This window comes from Serinus canaria, chromosome 1 (assembly GCF_022539315.1).
Source record: "Serinus canaria isolate serCan28SL12 chromosome 1, serCan2020, whole genome shotgun sequence".
Classification (NCBI taxonomy): Eukaryota; Metazoa; Chordata; class Aves; order Passeriformes; family Fringillidae; genus Serinus; species Serinus canaria.
Genome location: NC_066313.1, coordinates 83,476,210 through 83,500,914, shown reverse-complemented (window position 1 = coordinate 83,500,914; position 24,705 = coordinate 83,476,210). Strand labels below are relative to the sequence as shown.

Here is a 24,705-nt window from a genome sequence, read left to right as displayed (position 1 = left end):
CTCTGCCTGTGACCCTTCAAGTGATCTTAGGACACACTTCTCAGCACACTGAGAGGGCCAAGCTGATTTCTCATTGTGTGGATGCCCAGGAACAGAATGTTGAGTTACTTGGAATATGGAGGAAAAGGCTCCCATCACATCCAGAAGATCTTTCTCTCTACTTTTGAGTCACTTGCAACTCCTAAACTTTTCTGCAAGGTGAGAGATAATGTGCCTAGACTTTAAAAATAGTTTAAAAAAAGCCTAACCAGAATGAATTCTGTCACTCCCTTCAAAATACCGTTAATTCTCAATCGTCTTTTCTACGGGTCCAGGTATTTGCCTAGAGAATAAAAAAATTACCTGTCAGAGCCATCACTGTCAACAACTGTGTGGGAAATGCTGATATTGCTGGAAACATCTGCCTTGCTTGGAGAAACCTTTGGTAAACCACTGCCACCTGCAAGAATATGCATGTAAAAAATGAGTAAAACAAACCCCAGCAAAATAACAGAATATTCAGGAAATATTTGGAATTATTAAGAACTCCAAACTGATTCTAGTACCTGGACTTTTGTCATAACCTGCAGCTACAGCAGCAAATGTGGGGTTTCCATTCCTGCCTGGAAGAGAAGCTGCCTTTGCCAGCTTATGTTTGGTACCATTAGGCTGCTTGTTTTTTGTTTCACTAAAATGAGAAAGAAACCAAAAAATAAGAGGGTAAAAAAAGAGTAAGGTTTTGGATTTCAGTAGCTTGATTTAAAAAGCAGCAATTTAAGCTACATTCAAGAACACGCTTATAACAGCTTAACAGTTTCATGTCATTGCACATTTTTTCCAACCTACCATGTTGTACAGCAAGGCAAGACATGCACAGTGGCGTATCTGTAGAAAAGCAGTTTCCATGGGAAGAGGAAACAGGTCTGAGGATAGGGAGATGCCCCCTGTGAAGCATAGCTCCACAAGTGCTCAGTGCCTGGGAAATCAGTAGGAGGCAGAATCTGGACTCACTTGCTGCAGCTGCTGTTGACGATGCTGCTGTAAGTGCCTGCCCGCGGCCCGAAAGCAAAGGATGTGGCAGGAGGAGGGGGAGATGGAGAGGCGGGTGTTGGAGAGGGCTGCCGCTGCTTCAGGAAGGCGTCTGCGTTCAGGGTTTGCAGAGAGAGCTTATAGAGGTTGTCTGTGGCTATAAAGGGAAACACAAAACATCTTCCTGTAGGATTTACACTGCAGCAAAGGCTTCTCAAACTTCTGCTATCCCTTCTGGTCAAATGGAGGACTTATGAGAAAGGCTGCTTGCTCCCAGTGATGGAAGCAGCAGCTCCTTCTCTGTGTTCACCTATGGTTATTTAGGTCTGCGGTTTATTTTCAGAGGGACTGATTTGCAACACAAACAACCAGGAGGAGGTGAGTTGGTTCCCACACAAGGGATTTACAATGCAACCACAAAAATTCTAACAGTGTCCCAAGATAACCACTGCATTAAGGTGTTTTTAGGGTTCCCTCTCAAGGACAAATAATCTAATTAGTTCCAAATTTGGCTGGAGCAGACCTGACCAAGCAAAACCCCATCTATTGTAGAATATATTTTTTTGAGCAGTAATTATAATTTTCTAAATTTTCTCCAGCAGCTTCTGAATCCTGTTCATCACTGGAGAGCTGCAGAGTGACCTATGTTCTGCCCACACCATTTTCAAACCTCCCAAATCACAACAGATGCTACCAATATGGGGCCTACAGCAGAAAAATGGAGCTCATCTATGCAGTGGAAAGGAGACAGGAAGATCTATAAACAGATCAAGCCTATCTACAGATATTAATTGCAGAGCACTCATTCTGCCATTGTCTAGTGATTACTTACAGCTGCCAGCTTTGTGGAGAGGCACAGAGTCCCACTCTGGTGGTGGTGAATCCTTTTCTCCTTCTGAGCTGCTGGTGTTTCCTAGCTCCTGTGCAGAACCACTGGGGAGAAATTTTGCTAATACTGATGGCCTGTTCTCCATTAACTTACTGCTTGGACCTATTAAAACAAAAGAAAAACCAAGTGTGTGGATAAAAAACTGAGTAGTTTTCTTCTCACACCAGACTTAGAATTAAGCACTCAGGAGGGGATAAAGACAATGATATAAAACTCTTGATGTATTTACAAAAAACAGCCTCACACTACCTCTTGTTTTGGGGAGGTTTCTTGATTTAGAGCTACTCGACAAAAGGTGTGGTGTAGAGATCTTGGATGGAAAGGTTTTGCGCTGCTTGTTTTCCAGTGGGGGAGTATAAGACAATTCCAAGGGACTAAAAGAAAACAGAAATTATTTCAAAGCTCTAAAGTACTGAAAAGCACTTTTAAATACACACACACACACACACACATATATGACCCACACTGCTCCACACATTGTACTAGGCTCACTCATGTTCCAGAAGTAGCTTTCACCCTGGAGCTCCTGGATTACAAAACCCATTTGATTACACAGAGGCAACGAGAAATGGCAGCTGCCCTGTTTCTACTCTACCCCATACACCCCTGTCAGATCCCATGCTCCTAATACAATGTTGAACTAAATATACAGGACTGTTTTTTAATCAATAATATAAATCTACTTAAATGTACCACCAAATTCAATTGGCTGTATATTGGTCTTTTCCTCCAGGTATTTGATTCTTTCTATCAAACCTTCTAGGGGGGAACTATTTTCCCTGTTTCTTGCAGAAGAACTCCAAGCCAGCTGTCATTGTGGCCTTTGAAAAGTGTCATACATAATGAACTTGTGAGTTATAAGATAAAGCAAAGTACATAATTGTAAGAATAAATAAGGAGAAAACATTGCCAGGCAATGTTTTCAGAAATATTTTGAATATTAATTTCTTCTAACTGTAAACTCAGTCTACTATTAATTACAGCAGGAAAAACACAGCTCATATACCATACCTCCATTTGGTAAAGTTTACTTTTGTGGCACTTGGGTACCAATCTGATTTCACAATACTATTTTGGAATAAACTAGCTATAGTAACATTAAGATTCTTCATGCTTCCCCCTATCTATGCTCTGCAATCAACCACACGCCAGTAAGGGACGGGGACTGGCAGTGGCAGCAGCCTCTTTCAATAGAGCATCCAAGACTGACCTTACTCTATGATATGAAAAAGGAAACTGAGGCCACAGTTTCCCAAGGGCAGCCAAAGGCACTCATTAATGCTGGCTCAGTGTGCTGCCCCTAGAATCATTAACCCCATGTTTTGTATGCAATACCTGTTATAAAAAACTTAACATCGCTTCGCCTGACTTTCATCACTGGATTTAGCTCTTGCTTATGTGCTGTGTTTCCATTAACTAATTTAATATTTGCAAGATTCAGATATTCCCTGACATCAGGAAGGAAGAGGAAGCTGCTCAAAGATACCTGCTATTGGTGTTTGCCAAACTGGCAGCTACAACAGTCAAATACAGATATTTTTATCAATCCATCTTCCCTTTAAACATCATACTTTCCCTACTAAACAGCCTTCATCATGCTTACCTGGTTTTCACATCTACAGGGATTTCTTTCTTGATACTTGTAAGCACTTTTTTGGTTTTCTGTTTTACTGGGACTATTTCATTTTCAGGTTTTTCTGCTATAACTTTTCCCTTTTGTTTTTCGGGTTCCTATAAAAGACATAATGTCACATTAATAATAATGAAAAGCGAAGTCCCTCTTGCATCAGAACACATATGAAGAGGGCAGAGGAAAGAATGCTGCTGGAAAACATGAACATTTTTTCAGTATTACAAGTATTTTTTCATGACTTAATGGTTTGCCTATAAAATATGGTTTCTATTTTTTCTATTTCGAGAAGCAGAAATGGAAATAACAAATTAATGAGTTTCAAGGAGATCTGATGTTTGCAAATACACAGCTCCCCTGGCCACAGCCTCCAATGATGCTAGCCTAATATGATGCTAGCTTTGTACTGAGACCTTTACTGCATCTGCTGCATGCAGTCCAGGCTACTTAAAACACACTCTCCAACAAAGCAAATAATAGGAGCAACTTCACCATTCAATTTATTATTTTCTTTAACCACACTTCTAAGACTTTCTAAATACAAGTATATTCTCAAATAGCCATCCTGAAAACATCAACAGTAACTTTCAATAGACAACTTACTAAACTGTAACATTTAAAATATAGGCCATGGATTTCTTTTCTCCCACAGCTATAATCCCTGTCTTTTACAAAGTTAAAATTTAAGATATCGAAGTATAGGATTTGTTTTCTTCCCTTTGGAAGTACCTCTCCTTTGTCAGAGTTTGCCTTAAGACAAAATGTCTATGACAATCCAACCACTACACAAATTACAGACATTAGTTTATTACCTTGGAGCATGTGAACTGAATAAATTAAGCAAAGGCAGGGGTATTGTATAAGGTAATTAAGTTAACTATGTGCTGACAAGCTACCACCATTGATCTGAGCCTTTATAACTGGCAAAAGGCATGATTTAGCATGCACCTTAATTACTGAATGAAATTAGCATCCACACTTTGGCATTTTATTCTGCAAATTCAACAGGCCAGGAGATAATCACACAATGCTGCTGACAGCTGTTGGCTAATTCAAGCCACGGGCACCTGGGCATTTTTAGTCCTGAGACTACAGGGCTCAAGCATGTTCACACTCAGAGGTGCAAATTTGATACAGTGAAGGCAAGAATTGGGAAAAGTGCTTTTTAATTAACAGTCTTCCTTTATTAGGTATTATATGAGAATGGTGTGGGGGAGAGAGACCATGCTCCTACCCCAACAGGTGACACACGGCCATACAAGGGCCTCCTTTTCTCAGCAGTGTCGTACCTCTTTGAGAAGTGGTTCTGTATCTGGGTTGGAGGTTTCTGTTGTGGTTGAAGAACTGTCATCATCTGCCAAGGAATCCTTCAGCTCATCCTCCTGTTGCTTTCCTTTCCCTCTTCTGTCCTTTTCTTCCCGCTTCTTCTGTGGCTTAGCCTTTCGCTGAATCGTTTTCCCTTTTCCTAGAAAGATATGGATGCTTCAGATGCTCAGCAGCAGTGCTCAGAGACAGGAGAGTTCCCTTTGTTTCAGAGGCTACCCCATGTGCTTAAGCCTCTGAAGTTTGTTGCCTGTTATGACACACCAACCACCAAGTGTGAGCAAAAGGAGCACTCTAATGATCACCACATTTATGCTCCTGAGCTGTGTCCCCATTGCCTCTGTGCATGTGGGCACCTGATTGCCTAGAAGTCCTTTCTGCTCTGTTCCTGGCATTCCTTTTAAACACCATAGAATCCAATCTGACAGTTTAACCACACAACATTAGATTTAAACATACATTTCTGAGGATGCCAAAAGCTCTGTCATCCAAACAAATGAAGAACAGAAATGATCAGCATGCTTGTCAGTTGAAAAAAAAACCCAAGAAAACAACTTGAAACAAGATGAGTGTGGACAAGAAAAATCACTTACAGTATTTGTCTAGCAAAGAGGTAAAAAACCAAAATGACCAAAACCTGAAAATCTCACACCCAAGTATACTTTCTTCTTCTGACATATTTTATTCCTTCAAAGTGGACTGTTCTCAATGCAAAGCAACTGTGCATGTGTGTTCAGAGTCTTCATGAGCTTACCATTACCTGCTGCTGTACTCTCACAGGATTTGAGCTTTCACAACAGTCTTATGCCTTACTATGTGTAGTATGTGCCTTTAGTCATAGGATCCTTCTTGTGATACTGCTCTTCAAAATAAGCACTCTCATTTATGAGCCACACAGTGCCTGCATACAGCCTCCTGGATGGATTTAACTGTTCACTCAGATAAAAGACTCCAGTAACCTGTGCTGAATAACTGGATTCTGCCTCTTCTGGAATTTGTACCAGCTCGAGCTGGAATTGAGACTGGAAGCACCCTGACAGCTGTTATATTTCATTTGGCAAAATGATTAAGTTTGTACCAAACCAGAAATTTGCCTTCAGTATTTTGGCAAATACCAGATACATACCAGTGCCTTCAAACTTTGTTTTTTAAGACATAAGTATCAGTGTTTTCAGTATCTAGGACAACAAAAGTATTGGAGATAAAAATATTCTTTCTAGTGTGAATGCAAATAGATATGTAAAAACAAGTAGAACTTCCTATTAACATTTTTTCAAGGTTGGCTTCCAGCATATTGGGGGCATTTTGGCTGGGCCTCAGAAGGCCTCATTCCAAAATTTGCTTGAAATGTAGTCTGCATTCAGCATTGCTAAACAGTTTAATGTTCATAATTAGAAAATCAATGTAAAATGTTATCATGACATTAAAATGTAACATAAAGCAGCTGTTTCACAAAAATCTAACACAGCCTCCACTGCAGTCTGCTAGGATCAAGTATTAGGAAGCTGAAACAGAAGACTATATGAGACAGCAATTCTGCACAGGGTCTTATGACAGACAGTTTTAGTCCAGAAGCCACTGCTTCTGCAAAAGTTTGTGATTAGTGCAGAGAGATTATGGAACTTCCCCTATGGTTTTAAGCTTTTACATTTTTAAAGAGGACCAATGGAAATGGGCACACTACATAATCTGGAGTGGGAATATGCTTATGAAATCAAACTTGGTGATCTCCACATACTGCATGCAGCTGCATGACAAAGAGCTCTCAAGTGCAAAAGCTGCTTCCTTCTTAGGGGGAGCTAGAAATGGAAGATGCACTCCAAAGTGCTTTCAGGCATTCAGTACATGGACTGGATCAGTCCACTGCACACCCATGTATGTAACCCATGAGAATGTTGCATCCTCACAGACACTTTGCTTTCCAGACCTCCAACATTGCACTGTTTGCCATTACGGACACCATCCATGAAACCTCCCTAACATCACATCCCCTTCTGGAGTCCTATTTAGCCTTTATGGAATGAATATCTGACAAACTGATGGCAGCTCTCTTAATTCTCCCAACCACCTATCCCTGAAAACTAAAAACACAACAGCCCAGAAACACAGTAGTATATTTCAGTGTGACACCAAAACCTCTCACTACTTCAGAGTCTCCACTTTAAAAGTCAAAACACATCCTAACATCCACTCTGAACTAATTAAGAACTTTCTACTCATTACCACCTAACAGAGTGAAGCCTTTGCCTTTGGTGAGGCACAATCTTACAGATGTTGCAGTGTTTATACGCCTTCCCATGATTCATTTTCTTAACTTTATCTCTAATAAGCAGCAAAATGCCATTTCTGTACAAGTGTTGGTAGCAAAAAATGAAAAATTCTTTAGAAATAAACATATTAACACTAAATAAACACGTAACTCTGGGATGTAATTGAAATTGCTAATGCAAAAATCATAATTAGAAATCCTATTTCAAGAAGTGTTCATAAGAAGGCAATAACTGACATAATTTCAAAAGTCTAAACATATCCAATATATGAAATTCAATTCATTATTTTAAGCACTACACAAATGGAAATATGGATAAACAAGCCCAATTCAACTCTAGCCTCATTCAAAAATGAATGTAATGTATAAACACAGGTGCCTTATATTAATTTGCTGACCACCTGACATTAAGGATTTTCTACAACTGCAAGTCTGGGCATGAAGAATTCCATTCCCAAACAATACCACAGGGGCTATTTACCCATCTCTCCCCCTCTTCCCCTCCTCCCTTTCTCTCTGCCTCACTTTTCACAATACACTAGGACAACTTCCTTTTTCTTTCCTCAACCCTGAGCTCCAAGCCCAAATGATGGAGGTGGGAGGGACAGATGCCAACCCAAAGGCAAAAGAGTAGCACCAAAAAGCATTTTTCTTTTTCGGAGAATCAGGTGTCTAGATATTCACAACTGCTTTCATCAAAACATGCCACCGTTTTTGCAGGAAGAATGACAAGCTAGCACTGCACAGCGAGCTTCACTGCCATAAGGTAACAGAAGTGTTCAAGACACAGGCACACAGCACAGGCAGGGAACCACAGAGAAGCACTTCCTTCCCACACTACGAAAACATGACCTTTACAGTTGATTAAATCTTGTCCTGTAGTTTACACAGGGAGTCATCCCATTAAAACAGAATTGTATTACCTTTGTTTTTTGCTAGTGGAGATGGGGGCTGTTCTGTAAACACATCAGGGGAAGGGGATTCTGGGTGGTCAAAGTCTTTTTCCATAGTTTCTATGAGCCCAGTGAGATCTGAATCCTCTGAGCTGTGCCTTCTGCTGCTGGCACACTCGCTGTGAGGCGGGCTGAGAAGTGGGAGCTGGGGCAAAGCACTTTCAGTCTGCTGCTCTTGCTGCTGGGGCCCAGATGCCGGGGGCTGCTGGAGGGGCTGCTCTGCCAAAGCTGGTGCCTGCTGCTGCATCAGCTGCTGGTTCTGCCTCGTCCCCTTGGCTCTTTTGCCTGCGGCATGAGTCTGAGCTGTGGCACCTGAATCCAAGGTAAAGGGGCCCGTTCTGTTTACTGACTGCATGGAAGCTGCTTGTGCTGAAGTCCTGTTAGGTATACTTGAATTGGTTTTGGATTTGATGTTTTCAACATCAGGTACATTTCTATTGCTGTGAAGGTGTGCTGTTGCATTGCATTGCTTATGATTCCCTGCACCGGATCGCGAAGACGAACTGCCGGCTCCATAAATTCCTCTGGACGAACTGTGATTAGAATCCGATCCAAGTGTATTCAAGCTGGAAGAGTAACACATGTTTAAACATACTTTGCAGTGTTTCCATTCTTCACCATGAAAAAAGAATCACTATATCCAAAAGAAGCCTAGAACTATACTATTCTTGGCATACAACCAGCAAAAATGCCTAAAACTGGTTTGGCAAGTCAGTAGCCCTTACCATTTTCTGTTCACTCGCCTGCTGTACACAGAACAAAACCACAGTAAAATGAATGTTGATATATATGATGGAGGAAACACTGAAAGGAGATGATCTTAACTTAGGACACCCTAAGGTAGGAACTTCTGGCCTGTAATTTCTTTGCAGTCTATACATTTCATTTTTGAGAATATTAACAGGAAACTTGGCAGGATTTGGTTTTTGGTTTTCTTTTTTTTCCCTTCCCTTTTTTCCCCCCAAAAGAATATTCCTCACAAAGTTCATCTTTTCATCCAAGCCATCTTTTTACAAGCAACTGCGGGGATATCTTTATTCATTCACCTGCTCTACAGAGCAGTATTACTAACTGACCTGGTAACTAAAGAAGCAAAGAAATAAATGGCAAAAGTACCACATGAAGCCCAAACATTTACTTACTTTCCATCAGATGAAATTCCAACTATTCTCCTGAGATCAAGTGGCCTTCCCATATCAAAGGGAGGATTTGAGGCCTCAAAGGACAAGCGTCTTCTAAATGGCTCCCAAATTCCTTGAGCTTCTAGATAGGCTGTTCCAATTACCAAGAGAAAGAGTACACTGCAGAGAAGAAAGGTAGCCATCCTTAGATCCTAGTTTTGAGCATTTAAAAACTAATGACTCTAATCACACAGGACAAAAGGTTTGTATCCTGTACTGAAAATACTAAAAAATTACATCTAAACCAGAATTTTGTCTGACAGAAACATAACATACACAAGACTGGCATGATAAGTAAATGACCAGCACTGAGAATGGGAGCTAGATGCAAGCCTGACATGCAATTGCCAAGAGTATTAACCCAAAAGAAAAAAAAGTTGGACTTCAAAACCTGGAGCCTCAGCATGTAACTATTCAAAGCAACAGTGATTTAGGGAAGGCAAAAATAAACATCATCTTATCAAATTAAAAAACATGTACCATACAAACTCCTAGTGTTCAGTCTTAGAAATTAAGGATAGCTTTGCAGTGACACGGAAGAGTTATTTTAGTGGCAACTAGCAAACACATACATGATGGTATCCTAAAAGTTAGAGGCAGTTTATGCACAGGAATCTTGGAATAATATAAAATATATTTGAACTCTTCTCTAGTTTGCTGCTAAGAATGATTTTTGTATTTTTAGGAAAAAGACATAGTAAGGGAAGGTATTAGTATTCTCTATTCTTTGCAAAGTCTAACTAACAAATACAGCACATATAAAATTATCCAAGCAAACTACACTTATGAGCTGACAAACATTACTCTGTCAATGAATTAAAACCAAACTCAGCCTATACATTTCTAGCACATATATAGAAGAAAACCACATAAGTACTCACTCAGCACTTTTAAGTAATGCAGTGTTAGTGATGACACAAAATTTCCTAAGTAACAGAAATTTTCCTCTTACTTTGGAAAACACAGTTTCCTCACTAAACACTGCATTACTTAGGAAAGTGCTGAAGAGTCAAAAAGAAAATGAAGTGGGCTGTAACTTTATCTTCTCTATTTCTTTTGTTAATCCCTACAACGAAAGACAGCCTAAGTGAACATCTGCAAAATGGAAGAGCCAGTAACTTACTGTAGGGGCAGAAAAAAGAATATGACATGTATGTGATTATGCTTTGGATTTGCAGCACACAAAGACCAGTTTTTCTTCAGAGGCATCTACAACACCAATACATTTTACACTAAGATATAAGCTTTACACTAAGAAAACAGCATTTGTTGCTTCTGATAAGTAAAAACTCCTTCTGATAAGTTTCTGTGCTAGGGTTTTCTCTGCACAAAAGCAGTGGGGTAAAGTGTCTCACATCCAAGAAGTGAGCAGGGACATAGGGTTTATAACTCTTGATTTCAAATAAAGATAGATACAGGTTAGACTATGAAAATGGTGGAACTTTCAACTCATAATTTAACAAGGTATAATTAGCACATGTCTGTTTGCTGAGGAAAAAACATGCATTACCATCCTACTATGAAACCTGTGAGTGTGCAGTGTTGCAAACAATGTCCTTCAGGTTCTCAGAAATCCCATTATTAGTATCACCAGTTGTCTGTCACATTACAAGTGGCAGCAAAGCTAAATTCATCCAAGGCATCTGCTAAGCTCGTTGCAGTCACTACCTTATATCTCTCTAAAGCACAATACTCCAGAAGGATGCTTACATTTCTACAGAAATTCACTGCTATCAGTGCTTTAATACCCAATACGTCCCAAGTTTGGCTTATTTATCAAAACCCCTACAGATTATCAAGGCTAAGAGGAGTATGTATCTCACCTAAGGAAATAGATTCAAGCAGTGAAAATAATTCAAGAAGTGAATTATTTTGTCCTTGGTTTGACAGAAAGTCAGTACTCCTTTGCCTTAAACAGCTCTCACTCAATCTATAGGAGTGTTTATCAATTTGATCTCCTTTTACCCTATTTTAGTGTACAACGATTAGAGCATGTGCTGAATACCCATGTGCTTCTGCGTAACCCATATTTGAGCAGTGGCAGCTTGTGCCCATACAGCAGTAAGAACAAACACACACACAACCTCATTATTCCTGAGATGATTATGTACAGTGCCAGTTCCCAGTTGGGCCTGGGCAGTGCTTCAGCACATGTTGCCAACATGTGATATGGAAGCGATGCATTCAAGATAAATACAAATTCAGAGCCTCCTGCAGTGATGAATTTTAATTCACGTATAACTCTGGAAGCAGTGAAATCTGGTGTAAACCTGGAAACAACATAAAGCACATCAGAACTTTTCACAGGAACAGCACAAAAGTTTGAGGCAATTTTTATAACTCATAAATTATAAATTAAAAAACTTGTAATTCAACTCCATTGATTACCAGACAGCTTAGAAATACTTGTGTATCTTTCAACTATCTCAAGATGTGTTTGAATATGTTCATTAACACCTGTGCTTAACACATCTGATTCTAGATTACTCCTGAGGTACCAGATGAAGTTATAATACCTGACAATAAGGTTTTCCAACACCTCTTAATAAAAACTATGAATTCAGTAAAAACGTAACAGCAGGTCTAAGTAAGTAATGGTACCAGCTACTGTGTAAGCTATAAATTTTTTAAACACTTCACCTTTGAGTCACAAACCTGACTTTTCAAAAACATCACCACTATATCACAGTCTCATCACAAACTAAGATTGTGCAGAAATACTAGTGAAATACTATTTCACTGCAGCAATATTTCATACATCCACTTGCAGACCAGAAGAAACTTCTGAACTTTTCAGATACCATTTTCTGAATAGTTAACTTTACAACAAAGCACTGTTAAAAGATCAGTGTCTGGTGCAGAGACTTTTTACAATAAAAAATTATAGTACTACACAATCATTGTCATTAAGGCAACAGAAGAAATATTCAAGACTAAAATACTGTGCATTACAATAAAAAAATCCTTGGACTGAAGGCTCTCTTCTCATACTGCAATGCACCAAATCCATATGTAGGTCTAGGTCCCATGTGCATTCACAAGTTAAATGAGGGACATTTATATAACCTTAAATAGTAATATTATTCCGACATAGCAAGTTATACTTACTGGACAGTAATAGAAGTAATAATATAGTCAGTCACAAAAACATCGTAAAATGAAAAATCAAATAGTGTTTGCAAGAAGAGAGAAAAATGTCATAGTTGTATAACACTGTACAAAACCCCTATACACTTAAAACTTCAGAAAAAAGCCTCAGAATTTAACCAAGAGAGTTTTCCTCTGAAACAAAATTAAAATTCCAAATGTAACGCTCCATTTAGATGTAAGAAAAACCACTCACAATATGACAATGTCTTTAGAGGCATTGGCACTTAGTGCAAATTCCTGACAGTTAACTACTTTAAATCCATATCCTTCACATGTGTAGCCACTGATTTCCATAGTTTTCACATTAATCTGCAGCTGCCCTGTATTTTCCACTTTAAATGTTCTTCTGAGTGTGAAATTCGGTTCCTTATATTTCATTTCTAAAAAACAAACAGCAGTAGTTAGTGTTATGCTAAGCAGATATCCTTCAGTATATTCATATTTTACAGCAGAAGAGAGTTCTGTCAGTATTACAGCAGAAAGGAGACTAGCAAGGTCCATGGAAATTAACTTGAAGGAACATATCTCTGCAGCCAGATTCCCATCACTGTCATGGTAGGGCACTTGTACAATTATAAAGCCCTTGAACTTATCAAAGAACAAACTCAAGCCCCCTAACCTCTGACAGCACTGCTGCCCCACAAAGGAATCACCGAAGCTGCAATGCCCTTTGACATACTGCTTAATGTTGTGGTATTCTGTAAACAGTCCCAGCAAGAGAAGAATTAAAACAGGGGTTTTTTTGTTTCTTTTTTGGTGTGTCTTAGGAAAAAAAAAAAAAAAAAACATGGCTTAACCACATATATCTTATTAGCAAAAAAAAAAAAAAAAAAATCCCTAACCACAAGAGGTAAAAGGCAATGACTAAGCTTTACTTCAAGTTTTCTTACTCACCCCTCACAAAAAGCAGAATAATCTCAGATAATAATTAACATGGCACTTAGAAATGTCTGGAAAACTGCAAAGTAGCAAATCAGATTTTAATACCAGATATAACTAAAACTCTTTTACGAGTTTCTTAGGTAATATAAGTACTCTTTGCTCTCCTCTCAGAAGCAAGCCAGAGGCTACAGAGCAGAAAACCTCTCTCTGATCTCTGAGTAGAATCTGGCTGGGATTTAATTTTCATCAAGGAACATGCCCAACCTTTTTTCCCCAATAGTTATGTGCTTAAAGATTATGAAGGCATGAAGAAAAGAAGTACACAGGAAGTTACACCCATGATCCAATTTGTATTAAATTTAGGAACTAGACATTTTGCTAGTATATATGCAAAGAACTTTACCTCCTCTGTCTTAAATTTAAGTGGACAAAGAGCTTCTGTTTTATTTCCTAGTTCTCAGGTAAAAACAAAAAGCATAATATATTTTATATTCTGCCTAAATAAAGTAGCAATTTTAATGTATTTAAAGGAGCTGAATTTCTGGGTCACTATAAGAGGGGAAAAATATTTCCACACATGTCAAGCTTTACACATAAAATACGACTTTTCTGTTCAGCATATTAGCTCAAGAAGTACTCACTTTCTGAACAGTCTTTTAATAATGCTTCTGTGATTTTAAAGCGTAAAGAACTTCCTGGACCAGGAGGTTTGCCTGCAACCTTCAAGCTCTCAGTTGTTCCTTGTCCTTGTACCATTATGGCATCTACTACAGTCAAATTATTTCTGTTGGGAAAAAAAAAAAAGGGTGAGGGGAAACATTCATAAAAGCTTCTCCATAGAACATGAGTTTATATCCCAAATCTGGAGAACAAATATCCTGTTCAAATAGCTGCTCCACAGCTAATTCCCCACATTATGGAAGTAAACAGCAGGGGTCTCAAATGTAGTGTTTGCAAGACAAAACCCTAAGAAATCACAACATAACATACAAATACAAACCCCAGTGAAATACTAGCTAAAAACTGTATCTCTTACTAAGGCATAAGACCTGACACAAAAGTGAACTCAATGCTTTTTATTAGAAAGATTGAAGTTGCATTGTAGCTTTATCTTGCAAAGGGCATCTCTAACCAGATACTCTTCTTTCAAGACAGTGTAGAATGTATTTCAGAAATCAAGCCTCCATGTGTTGGTGGGTGAGAGGCTGGACATGACCCAGCAATGCCCACTCACAGCCCAGAAAGTCAATCATTTGAGCTGCATCCAAAGCAGCATGGGCAGCAGGGTGAGGGAGGGATTCTGCCCCTCTACTCTGCTCTGGTGAGACCCCACCTGCAGTGCTGTGTCCAGCTCTGGGGTCCCAGCACAGGAAGGACATGGACCTGTTGGAACAAGTCCAGATAAGAGGCACCAAGACAATCAAAGGCATGGAGCACCTCTGCTATGAGGAGAGGCTGAGAGAATTGGGATTATTCAGCCTGGAGAAGAGAAAGTTTCCTGGTGACCTTACAGGAGCTCCACTGCTTAAAGGGAGCCTGTGAGAAAGATGGGGACAAACTTTTTAATAGGCCCTGTAGTGACAGAAATGGAGTGATGGTTTTAAAACTAAAACAGGGTAGATTCAGATTAGATATAGGGAAAAAAACATTTACAATGAGGGTACCTAAAACACTGGAACAGATTGACCAGAGAGGTTATAGATGCCCCATCCTTGGAAACATTCAAGATCAGACAGACCTTTGAGAGACCTTTGAGAAACCTGAAGGTATCCCTGGTACTGCAGGGGGGTTGAATTAATGACTTAAAAATCCCTTCTAAACCAAGCCCTTGTGTGATTGTGTGGTAAGTATAACAGTGGCTTATATATGTATATGACTGAATATATATGAATACATATTCATATATGTATTTTAAGACATGTCACAACTACATTAAATCTCTTTGCAGACACGTAGGATACTACAATTATTCTTGTAAAAGCAATAGTTTCTTGACAGCTGATCACAAGTATGATATTATACATAAACAGAAAAACAGAGAAAAACTCACATGCATTTCAGAAATATCTCTTACCTGATAACAATTAACGATGAAACAGTTTTATTAAGAGCTGGAGTGAACTTTACTTTGACAGACTTTCTCTCACCAGGTTTTAATATTAGACTTAAAATGGAATGACGAGCCAGGCCCTTTGTAAGTCCCACAGTGGTCTGTAGTGGTTGGACCTTAAGAGGGTGGGGCAAACAAAGCAAGGCTTTCAAAAATAGGACATTTTTACACATATTTGATAGAAACGGTATTATTTTAGCTAGAAAATTGGTCTTGTTCTAAAAAAGGATATTACTCAATGACATAGTCTGGTTTTTTTAACCAGAAACTCTGATAGCACAAGAATTTCCCTACTTATTAGTAAACTGCTTGCGTTAATGGAGAAGCAGAACAACACAACAAAACAGAACTGAGCTAAACTTCACCCATGTAGATTCATAAAGTTCTAGGGGAAGACAAAGATCAGAAGTTCTTACATATATATTTTGAATACTAAATTAGTATCAAACCATTATGGAATATTTTTTTCTCCTCGGAATCTTCCATCGTTAAACAAATGAAATAGAAGAACTACTCAAAGAAGTGTATTTTGCAAAGTTTGCCATTTGTCTTGAGACACTGAATAAGCATCAAATGGTAATCTAAAACAAACTGCAAGTGGAGGGGAAAAGTCAGATAAAAAAGGTAGCGCTTAGGATGTGGGTGGCACACTCTATATGAAAATGCACACACTTAAAAGTAGTCCACAATACTCAAATCACTTAAAAGAATCAACCAAAGCAATGGAATAATCAATTCTTTGCTCATTTTAGAACTAGCAACCACTATACTGAAGAAAATAATCCTGCCAGTGAGAGAATGAGAAAATGCAGTTTTCCTGTAACTTCCACAGTTGTAATATAATGGAAACATATAGAAAAAGTGTCACTTTATTAGTTACATTTGAAGAACTATGTCTTTTCCCACTTTCCTGACATCCAACAGATACTATATTTATATTACATTTTCCACACTAATAACTAAACTTGAAGACATATATGACTGAACTCTTATTGAAACATTAAAATACCTGAATTTAAAATTGCCAAGAACGTATTGAAATACTTACACAATTTCTGAATACCTGGAACTCTAGAGTCCTCTGATTGAAATTAGCTGGTTTACTCAAATTAAACCTGAAATGAAATTGCAATTTTTTTCTTTCTCACAGATCCAGAAAGGTAATGACATACTTGCATTTATGGATTTTAGCACAAATCAAGTATCTATGGTAGACCAATATGCATCTGAAAGCATCACTTGATTTTAGTTTTTCTTATTTCCCCCCTGTTGTACATCAAGTTAAGGAAGAAATATAAATACATTTTAGGTCAGTAAAAAATACAGATGCGTGTTCAATGGCAATAGATTCAGTTCTCAACTGGCCTAATGATTCAGAGGTGGCCAGTATGAACTACCAACACAACTGCCATATCATGCATTCATTCCTTGTAAAATGAATTTTCTCTGCCCAGTGAGCACAGCCCAAGGATTGCAAAACAACACTTACCGTTCCAACAGCTTATCAACAAAAGTGGATGGGTTAGAATACAGAGCAACTGGAAGAAACTGAACATAGACAGGAGCATCAGCTGGATTTTCTAGAAAAATTTCTTCTTCCTGTTCAAAAAGAATTTTTAAATGATTTTACATTACCATTAAGGCAATCAGAAATATCTGTTGAAATGATACTATCACTGAAATAACTTACTGACGAGCTGTTTGTGTTGGTAAGAGGGAAGTTTAGATGGCGTGGTGAACTTAGGATGGAAGGCCAGGACATTTCTGCCGTAATTTTCAACCTAACATTCTTCTGAAGATCTGTGTCCACTTCAAATACAGCATTCAGTCTGGAGAAACAGTTATAAAACTCACTTTTACGTTTTGCAGAAACAATTTTGAGACTATCACTGAGATTCAGATCAGCAAGAAAAATAACCCAAAATCTATTTGATCATTTGCAAAGGTACAAACAGCAGAAAGGAAAAACTCTAATATACCATTCACAATCCAGAAAACATATTTTGCCTGCATAGGTACAGTAAATCAGTACATCTACTCTAAATGCAATGGATGCACAGACTGTGTGACTGCACCTCTGTCTAATAAACCTAAAGCAAATCTGAACAAGTCATACTTGGTGCAAGCCACTATTTCCATCAGTGAAGTTCTTTGCTACCTCCACAACAGACCTGGGTTCCGGTCTCCTACAAGCTCTCCTGCATGAACTGAAACTAAACCAAAAGTACTGAGCTCTCCAGTCAGCAAAAGAGACAAAATACTAGGCTTCAAACCCAGAGAAATATTTTGGAGAAATTCCAAACACCCAAGTCACAATACCTCCCTTTTCAGAAGTTCTCTCTCCTTTCCCTGAATGATCCTTTGGAAAGTTGAGTAACTTTAACTCTCTTTAAAAGTATTAAATACTTTAAAATATATTATAATAAATAATAAAGCATTGTATATTCAAGTTAGAACTACTCCTTATTCAAAACTAATCTTTAGCATTCTCCTTTACTGTTCTTTTACTGTAGGGGATAGAACATTCTTGAAAGTTACGGGTGCAGGTAAATAGAGGATTCTGTCTAGATCAGATTTTCTCAGGAGTTAATAATATATCCCCATTATAACACAGAACTGATAAGCGGGGAAGGCTTTTGTTATTCTATTTAGTTGCATGCAGACATTTTGTTTCTTCACATGCCGTTTCTGAAAGGGTAATCTGGATGCTATCAACACAAAAGACACACACACTCTTGCTGTTTATGTTAACTCGTGTCCCTTGGAGATTAAATCAACTTTATGTATGAGAAAGCAAATATTTAAAAGGTATGTAGCAGTCTACAGAGTTTAACTTTTCTAAATATTAAGTAGCAACCATTAATCTTTCTCAAAGTAAAATAGCAGAAAATTTTGTAATTCTCTGAAATGCAAATTCCTGGTATGGTAATGACAGAAAACCTATGAAATCTTAACAGGAATACTGAGGATACTATTTTAAAACAGTTTAAGCAGGGATACTGAACAACCAGTATAATCTGGCTTTGGAAATTTTTGCAGAGTAGAGACTGCCTTGCTCTTATAATCTTGTAAACAACTCCAGGAACTCAGTGAATAGTAACTTTCAATGTTTTCTTTAATTGGGGGAAAATTATTACTGCTTTTTAACATTTAAAATGCTCTCTTTAAAGGTTTTGCAGAGAAAGCCAAGCAATTCCTTCTTGGCCCCCTCTCAAAGAGCACAGCAATATTAAGAAGCTTTGTATTCTATAAGAGCACACATATCAAAGAATTATTACTGACTTAAGGCCTGAGCAAACAACAAGAATAAAATGCTTACCTATGGCTTGAGTTCTCTTTTATTTCTGTCCATTCTTTGAATAAATTCTCATGCATATCCCAGTCAGAATCCCATGCATCTTCTTGCATTGCTATGCTGTGCTGAACTTTAGATTCCGCTGCAGGAAATGATGTGTTTTTATAAATCTTCAAGTAAAATCATTACTTAAGGAGAAAATTTTTTAAAAATTGTTTTCATTATAAAGTTGAACTTTACTTACATTTAGATAGAAAAGGCAATCCTACATAACAATGATCTCCACACTGTAAACCAGGATCAAAATAAATATTTGCAATCTGCAAAACATGTAAGAGCTGATCAATTAAACAGCACAGTAAATGTAACAACCTAAGAAAAAAGAAGGAAGATTTCTGTTGAACACAGAAACTTTACATATGCTGCATACAAAAGAGAACTTATAAATGTTTAGAAATAAGACATAAACAAACCTTTGATTTTTTTCCTGGCTCTAAATCTTCTTTATTACTTCTTAGCCTCTTATAATAAAACCTTACATCTTCTGACAGGGACCGTATGTGTTGTATTTTCACTTTCTGAGAAAAGGAGTTCATAATGTTCAGGCTCTGGTGAACTACTTTCCCCTAAGGAAAATAAAAGGAAAAAAGTCTGCAGGATATGCATTTTTCCCTAGCATATGTATCTATTTATGCAGGCTGGCAAAGACCACAGCACTGCTGAAATGTTAAACTGCAATTTTAACTACACTACCTTAATGAAATGCCATTTGCAACACTTCAAGATAGTACATTTCTGTGGAGTTGTATTTTTTACTGCATCTGCTTCCAAACACAGTTCACCCTTCTTTGAAAATTAAGAACACCTGAAATATCTTGGAAGGGCTCAGACAACAGCTCTCTTTAATCAAATCATGATAAAAAATATCAGAAGAGGAAAGGCAAGAGAAAACTTCAATTTGCTGAGCCTCCTATTACTAAAGGGAAACAGTCTTTTTGTAAAAAATCACTGCTGGCAATCAGAAATAGTAATTAGTCAGTAAATATTAGAAATAATCTGAAAGGAAGAGTAAAGGGAAGCTACAATTACAAAAACTACAGGTGACAGAGGGCTTTTAAAACCCTCCTTCCTGCTCCCAAATGAAATTAAGACACAACACACCAAAACTACATTTAAGAAGAAAACAGGATGTTTTTTTTTCCCATACTTTTACAGGTGTGCTGCCTGCTTTTCTGAGTCAAACATTATTTCACATTTAAGCACAGCAAATGTAGTTTAATTGCCATGATCAGGCTCTACCCTGCCTCAATTGTAAATCAATAATTCTGCAGTCATGTTTTACATCTTATCTCAACACTCAACCCTGGTATGTATAGAGGAAACAAATTAAAGCAACAAAAGCAGATATGAGTGCAACTCAGGACTGGTGGAGGGACTTCAGATTTATGTTAAAAGAAAAAGTCAGTTTGAGCAAATATAAATACCCAAGGCTATCTTTTAATGAACATGTTTTTCTGGTTCCCCTTAAATCAATACTTCAAACTTAAAAAAAAAAATAAAATCTAAGTTTAAGGGGAGACATGGGAGAGGTCTTTTGCAGGTTCAAAATTTGCCTGTGGCCTCAGGAAACAGTCACATATTGCAACAGTCTCAACAGTAGTAATTGCAGAGGGAAAGAAACTACAAGATTAAATCCTTAACAGTACGGTCCTGTTAAACTGAATTAGGAGGTATGTCTGCGCTTCATCTGTAGATTCCTATGAGAAACAAACTGTCATCAAGGAGACAAGGTACAGGTTTGTTACAGTGTCTAGAACAAATAAATAGTATTTTACTAAGCATTTAGATGTGAAACAACAGACAAGGGGAAAAAATTGTTCAGCAGTAATAAGAAAAACAGAGCAATGCCATTTAGCATAGAGGTCCTCAAAGATGAGCTTTGATCAGGGGAGAGTTGAGAGGTGGCACTGTGAGGCAAAGATGACACTATGAAGCAGAAGTCAACAGAGCTAAGATTTGTTTAAATCAAGATGCTGACCTTTACAAGGCCTGTACACACTGTCAGTGTATTGCTGACAACCTTCACCAGAATACCAGAAATCACACTTAGGTACAAATACACTAACACTATAAACAGACAGCTCTGGGAACCAGGCAGCTGCAGGAGAATTACATCCTAAGTATGAACTGAAAAGCATGTGTTACTAAAATAGTAGCACCTAGTTATTCCTGGATGGTGTAGCTGTCAAGTTCCTCCACCAAACACTGAAACAAAAAGAACTGATGCTATTTTAGGCTTATTTTCAGAAGTAATAGAGGCATTACAGAAGAACTAAATGTTAGAGTAGCATGAATTCAGTGAACATAAGTTTAGTTTGAAATTATTCCAAGAAAAGTAAAAGTAAAAATTTTATGGTTTCAAATATAAAAAGAGCTAAGTGATCAACTAAAGGAAGTAGAAAGTGAAGCTGACTGCTCTGCAAAGCTTGGGGCTTGAACACAGTAAATAGTCTATAATTTCGTCAAAGGTGATAATTATATCTGAAGCTATACTCCCAAACAAAATGCAGGAGACCAAAGATCCCCTCATCAACTGCCAGCAAAGAGTAATTGTCTGAAAACATGAAGACAACAAAAATGACAGTAATCTAGAGAAGGGAAAGAATGATTACAGCAAGGAATCCATGCCTGAGAAACACAAGTGCTATAAGAAGCAGTATCTGCCAAAACAAAATAAAGCAAAAGGAAATAAACAAAATGAACAAACAACCCCTCCCCCCCAAAAAAAAAAAATTGCAAAACCAAAGCAAAAAATCACAAACAAAAAAAAAACAGAGGCCTCCCAAAAATCAAGTTGACAAGACTGTGGGCATATTACTATGAAATACTGAGAAGTTCTTTAACCATTTCAGCTCAAACAAACTCAAAGGAGATTATAAAAATATTACCTCTTTATGGTCCAACATTGAACAAAATATTTCATGTGGCACTCAAAGGGGACATTCTTCATATGAATTATTATTATTATTAATAATAATAATAATTTCTAATAATTCTAGTAGATTCAGATAGAGAATACAGAAACTGCTTTATGTCCAGTGAATGAAAGGGAAGTGGAACTTTAAGCTACTTTAACTTATGAAAAGCTTATGAAGTAGGTCATAATGAAGTTTTAGATGTGGCACTCAGTGTAATAAGTATCCATATAATGGTGAGGCTGTATAGCAAAATAGATCATAAAGATAAAAAGCAACTAGTGATCTTTGCAAATGTAGGCATGACTGTTTGACCTCAAGAGTAGTAAAAGACTTCAGAAGAATTTGTGACACAGGAGATCAGAAGGAAGATGGAATATGTGGCAATTGCAGCAGACATTCACTGAAGTCCTGCTGACTGACCTATCTTCCTCTGATGAGATCCATCCCATTACATGAGTATTCCAAGATCCCACTCAAGCGGGCTGTTGAGGAGATGTAGGGACAACTCATGCTTGGAACACGTACTGGAAAAATCCCAAGCAACCCCCAAAATAATGCCAAACTGATCATAACAGTTCAGTAGCAAAATCTCTCCAGCAACTTGACACAGAATTCAAGATAGTGGTCTCCCTTGAAAAAACAGCAAGTAAACATTTAATCCTCCCCAACCCTCTTACCGGAAATGAAGGTGGAAGAAAAACATGTTTTGGGGAGCAGGTCAATGAGCCTACAGCAATCACAGCCTTCACTGGTATAGTTAAAATCTGGACAAAAAAAACCAAAGAAAAATTTAGAAAAAAACCACTTACATTTCCAGCCTTTAAATGTCTCTTGCACTTTTAAATTGCATAGAATAACAAAACCCTGAAATTCTACAAATAATGTAGTCTAGGATTATATAGATATTTAAAACATGGAGACAAGAATTAAGATTTCAACCCATGATCATATTCTGAACAGTCACTGCATACTGTTAGGAAGCACTCCTTAACTCAGCCATCCTCAGTTCTCTTCTTCATGGAACAGAAAAGCATACTGAAAACATGAGCTCCCCAATGGGATAATATATAGGTCTCATTTGAATGGGGCTTACTTTGTTGGAAAACAGGAGAGTAACATCTTTAAAGAAACTGAGGGAAGAAGATACACCCAACTGCTCAAAACATGGTGTTATCGTAATACCTTGAGACACACATTGAAAAAGTAGCTGGAAGGGATGGCAATGAGATTCAAGTACCAATACAAGTAGAATAACTTGTAACAAGCAAGAAAATAAAATGCTTCAGAATCTGTAGCTGAAGGGTCACATACATGTGTGGATATACTACAAGAAAGCTTAAAAACTCCAGTAACTAGCAGAATTTGGGAATTTCTCATTTTCTGTAGCTCCATCAGAACAACACAATCAGTGATTTAATTTCCTGACCTCATAAGCACAGAGTCACATTTGGGTTTTTTTTCCATATATCACACAAAGATATTAAATACAGATTGCATTATTCATTAGACTCTGTCTCCTGCAAAAACAAGGCGCATGAAGTTGAGGCAACCAGTTGTTCTCTCCCATAATAATCAGTGCAAGGATTCTGTTTCATCAACTGCCAGCAAACTGGCAAACTGCAGTGTGGTTTAGTGGGCATGGTGGTGTCCAGTCTTTTTAAACCTTAATGATTCTATAACTCTCCAAAACAGCTTTCACATGGCATTTTGACAAAAATGGCTGATATTACAGCTTTGTTTCAGTAGCTGATAATGTATGGAGAAGCACATTGTCAGAGCATGACATGACCAAAGATCCATGCATTGATGCTTTGAGGATGCATCATGTCACTGAAGAACCCAAATTGCAAAGCATTAGGTCACATTTAAATAGATATTTCTGAAAGCTGGACAAAAATCATAATAAAAGCATAAGTAACATTCCTGTTGTATGATGCAGGGTTAACCTGCAAAGATAACCTGACCTCTGGAGTTGCCTTCCAATGTCAACTCATGTTACAGTCTGTCCACTAATACAACACTTAAAGACTTAACAGATTTTTTGGGCAACACTCATTTATTATACAATAAATATACCTCATAATCTGTTGTGATTTGTACAGCTCCATCATGAATTCCTTCAAGTTCCTTTGCTATTAGATTTACTCTGAACACTGCATAATAGCCTGATGCGAGTATTACCTGTAAATGGTAGAAAAAGTCACCAATGTATTCCATTAAACAAAAAAAAAATTCATGAAAACCAGACTCAAAATCCATTTAAAACTACTGTCAGTGATAAACAATGAATTAATATACGTAAGTGACTAACACAAAAATTATCTATTCCCTTGTGGTGATAAATTTCTGCTCATCCCAGATTAACAACAAGCATCATCTGAGGGTATCGAGATTGGCTACGTTTGGAAAGGGTAAATACAATGCTGCTCCTTAAAATAAATTTAGGAAGCCTACATGCTTTATCATACTCGAGTTCAGACAAAAATTAAGAATTCTTATCTCTCCTCTGCTAAAATGAAACTGAAAGAACTTGCAGAGGTTTGTCTCTTTTCTCTCCTCCTGTATCTAGCTTTAAAGCAATGGATTCAAAGATTTACTTACTGAAGACTGATCAGATGCAGTAGCATTCTGTAGTTCGTGGTGGTTTGCAATTATTGTTGTTCTGTTTCCCTTTTCAGTTGTTAGAAGTTCTACAGCCAAACCATCCCCTATAATATGCCAACTTTTTATAGCCAGCTTAAAAAGAACAAAAGGTACTGTTTTCAGTAACAATACTGATGTAAATTTTTTAAAAGATAAACTAAAAATATCCTCACCTCTATTGGATTGCTGTTGATGACTGCAAATAAAATGCTGGTAGCTTCTGTTGCACTCAATATGCCAAAATCTATAAATCGCTCCTCAGTTTTTGGAGACAGTACAAAGTACTAGAAAGATTGATAAAAGGATTTTAGCATAAGCGAAATATAAAGTCTGCTCAAACTCTAAGCTCATTAAAAATCACATTAATAATTTTATGACAATCTCAAGATTCTAC

At 37.6% G+C, this 24,705-nt stretch overlaps 1 protein-coding gene across 1 annotated transcript in view; it reads right to left on the bottom strand.

Annotated features, from left to right (window-relative positions):
• TMEM131 (transmembrane protein 131) overlaps nt 1-24,705 on the bottom strand; it is a 94,016-nt gene that overhangs the window by 6,643 nt on the left and 62,668 nt on the right. The window contains exons 16-38 of the mRNA XM_030234209.2: nt 24,485-24,595; nt 24,270-24,404; nt 23,745-23,849; nt 22,346-22,432; nt 19,164-19,316; nt 18,935-19,010; nt 18,715-18,832; nt 17,086-17,224; nt 16,885-16,994; nt 16,444-16,510; nt 15,360-15,511; nt 13,927-14,069; nt 12,597-12,783; nt 11,338-11,523; nt 9,215-9,373; nt 8,043-8,638; nt 4,817-4,992; nt 3,501-3,628; nt 2,147-2,271; nt 1,841-1,999; nt 991-1,165; nt 546-667; nt 343-439 (exon numbers count right to left, since the gene is read on the bottom strand). Coding sequence (XP_030090069.2) covers nt 343-439; nt 546-667; nt 991-1,165; nt 1,841-1,999; nt 2,147-2,271; nt 3,501-3,628; nt 4,817-4,992; nt 8,043-8,638; nt 9,215-9,373; nt 11,338-11,523; nt 12,597-12,783; nt 13,927-14,069; nt 15,360-15,511; nt 16,444-16,510; nt 16,885-16,994; nt 17,086-17,224; nt 18,715-18,832; nt 18,935-19,010; nt 19,164-19,316; nt 22,346-22,432; nt 23,745-23,849; nt 24,270-24,404; nt 24,485-24,595 — 3,506 coding nt within the window. The remainder of the gene's footprint in view (nt 1-342; nt 440-545; nt 668-990; nt 1,166-1,840; nt 2,000-2,146; nt 2,272-3,500; nt 3,629-4,816; nt 4,993-8,042; nt 8,639-9,214; nt 9,374-11,337; nt 11,524-12,596; nt 12,784-13,926; nt 14,070-15,359; nt 15,512-16,443; nt 16,511-16,884; nt 16,995-17,085; nt 17,225-18,714; nt 18,833-18,934; nt 19,011-19,163; nt 19,317-22,345; nt 22,433-23,744; nt 23,850-24,269; nt 24,405-24,484; nt 24,596-24,705) is intronic.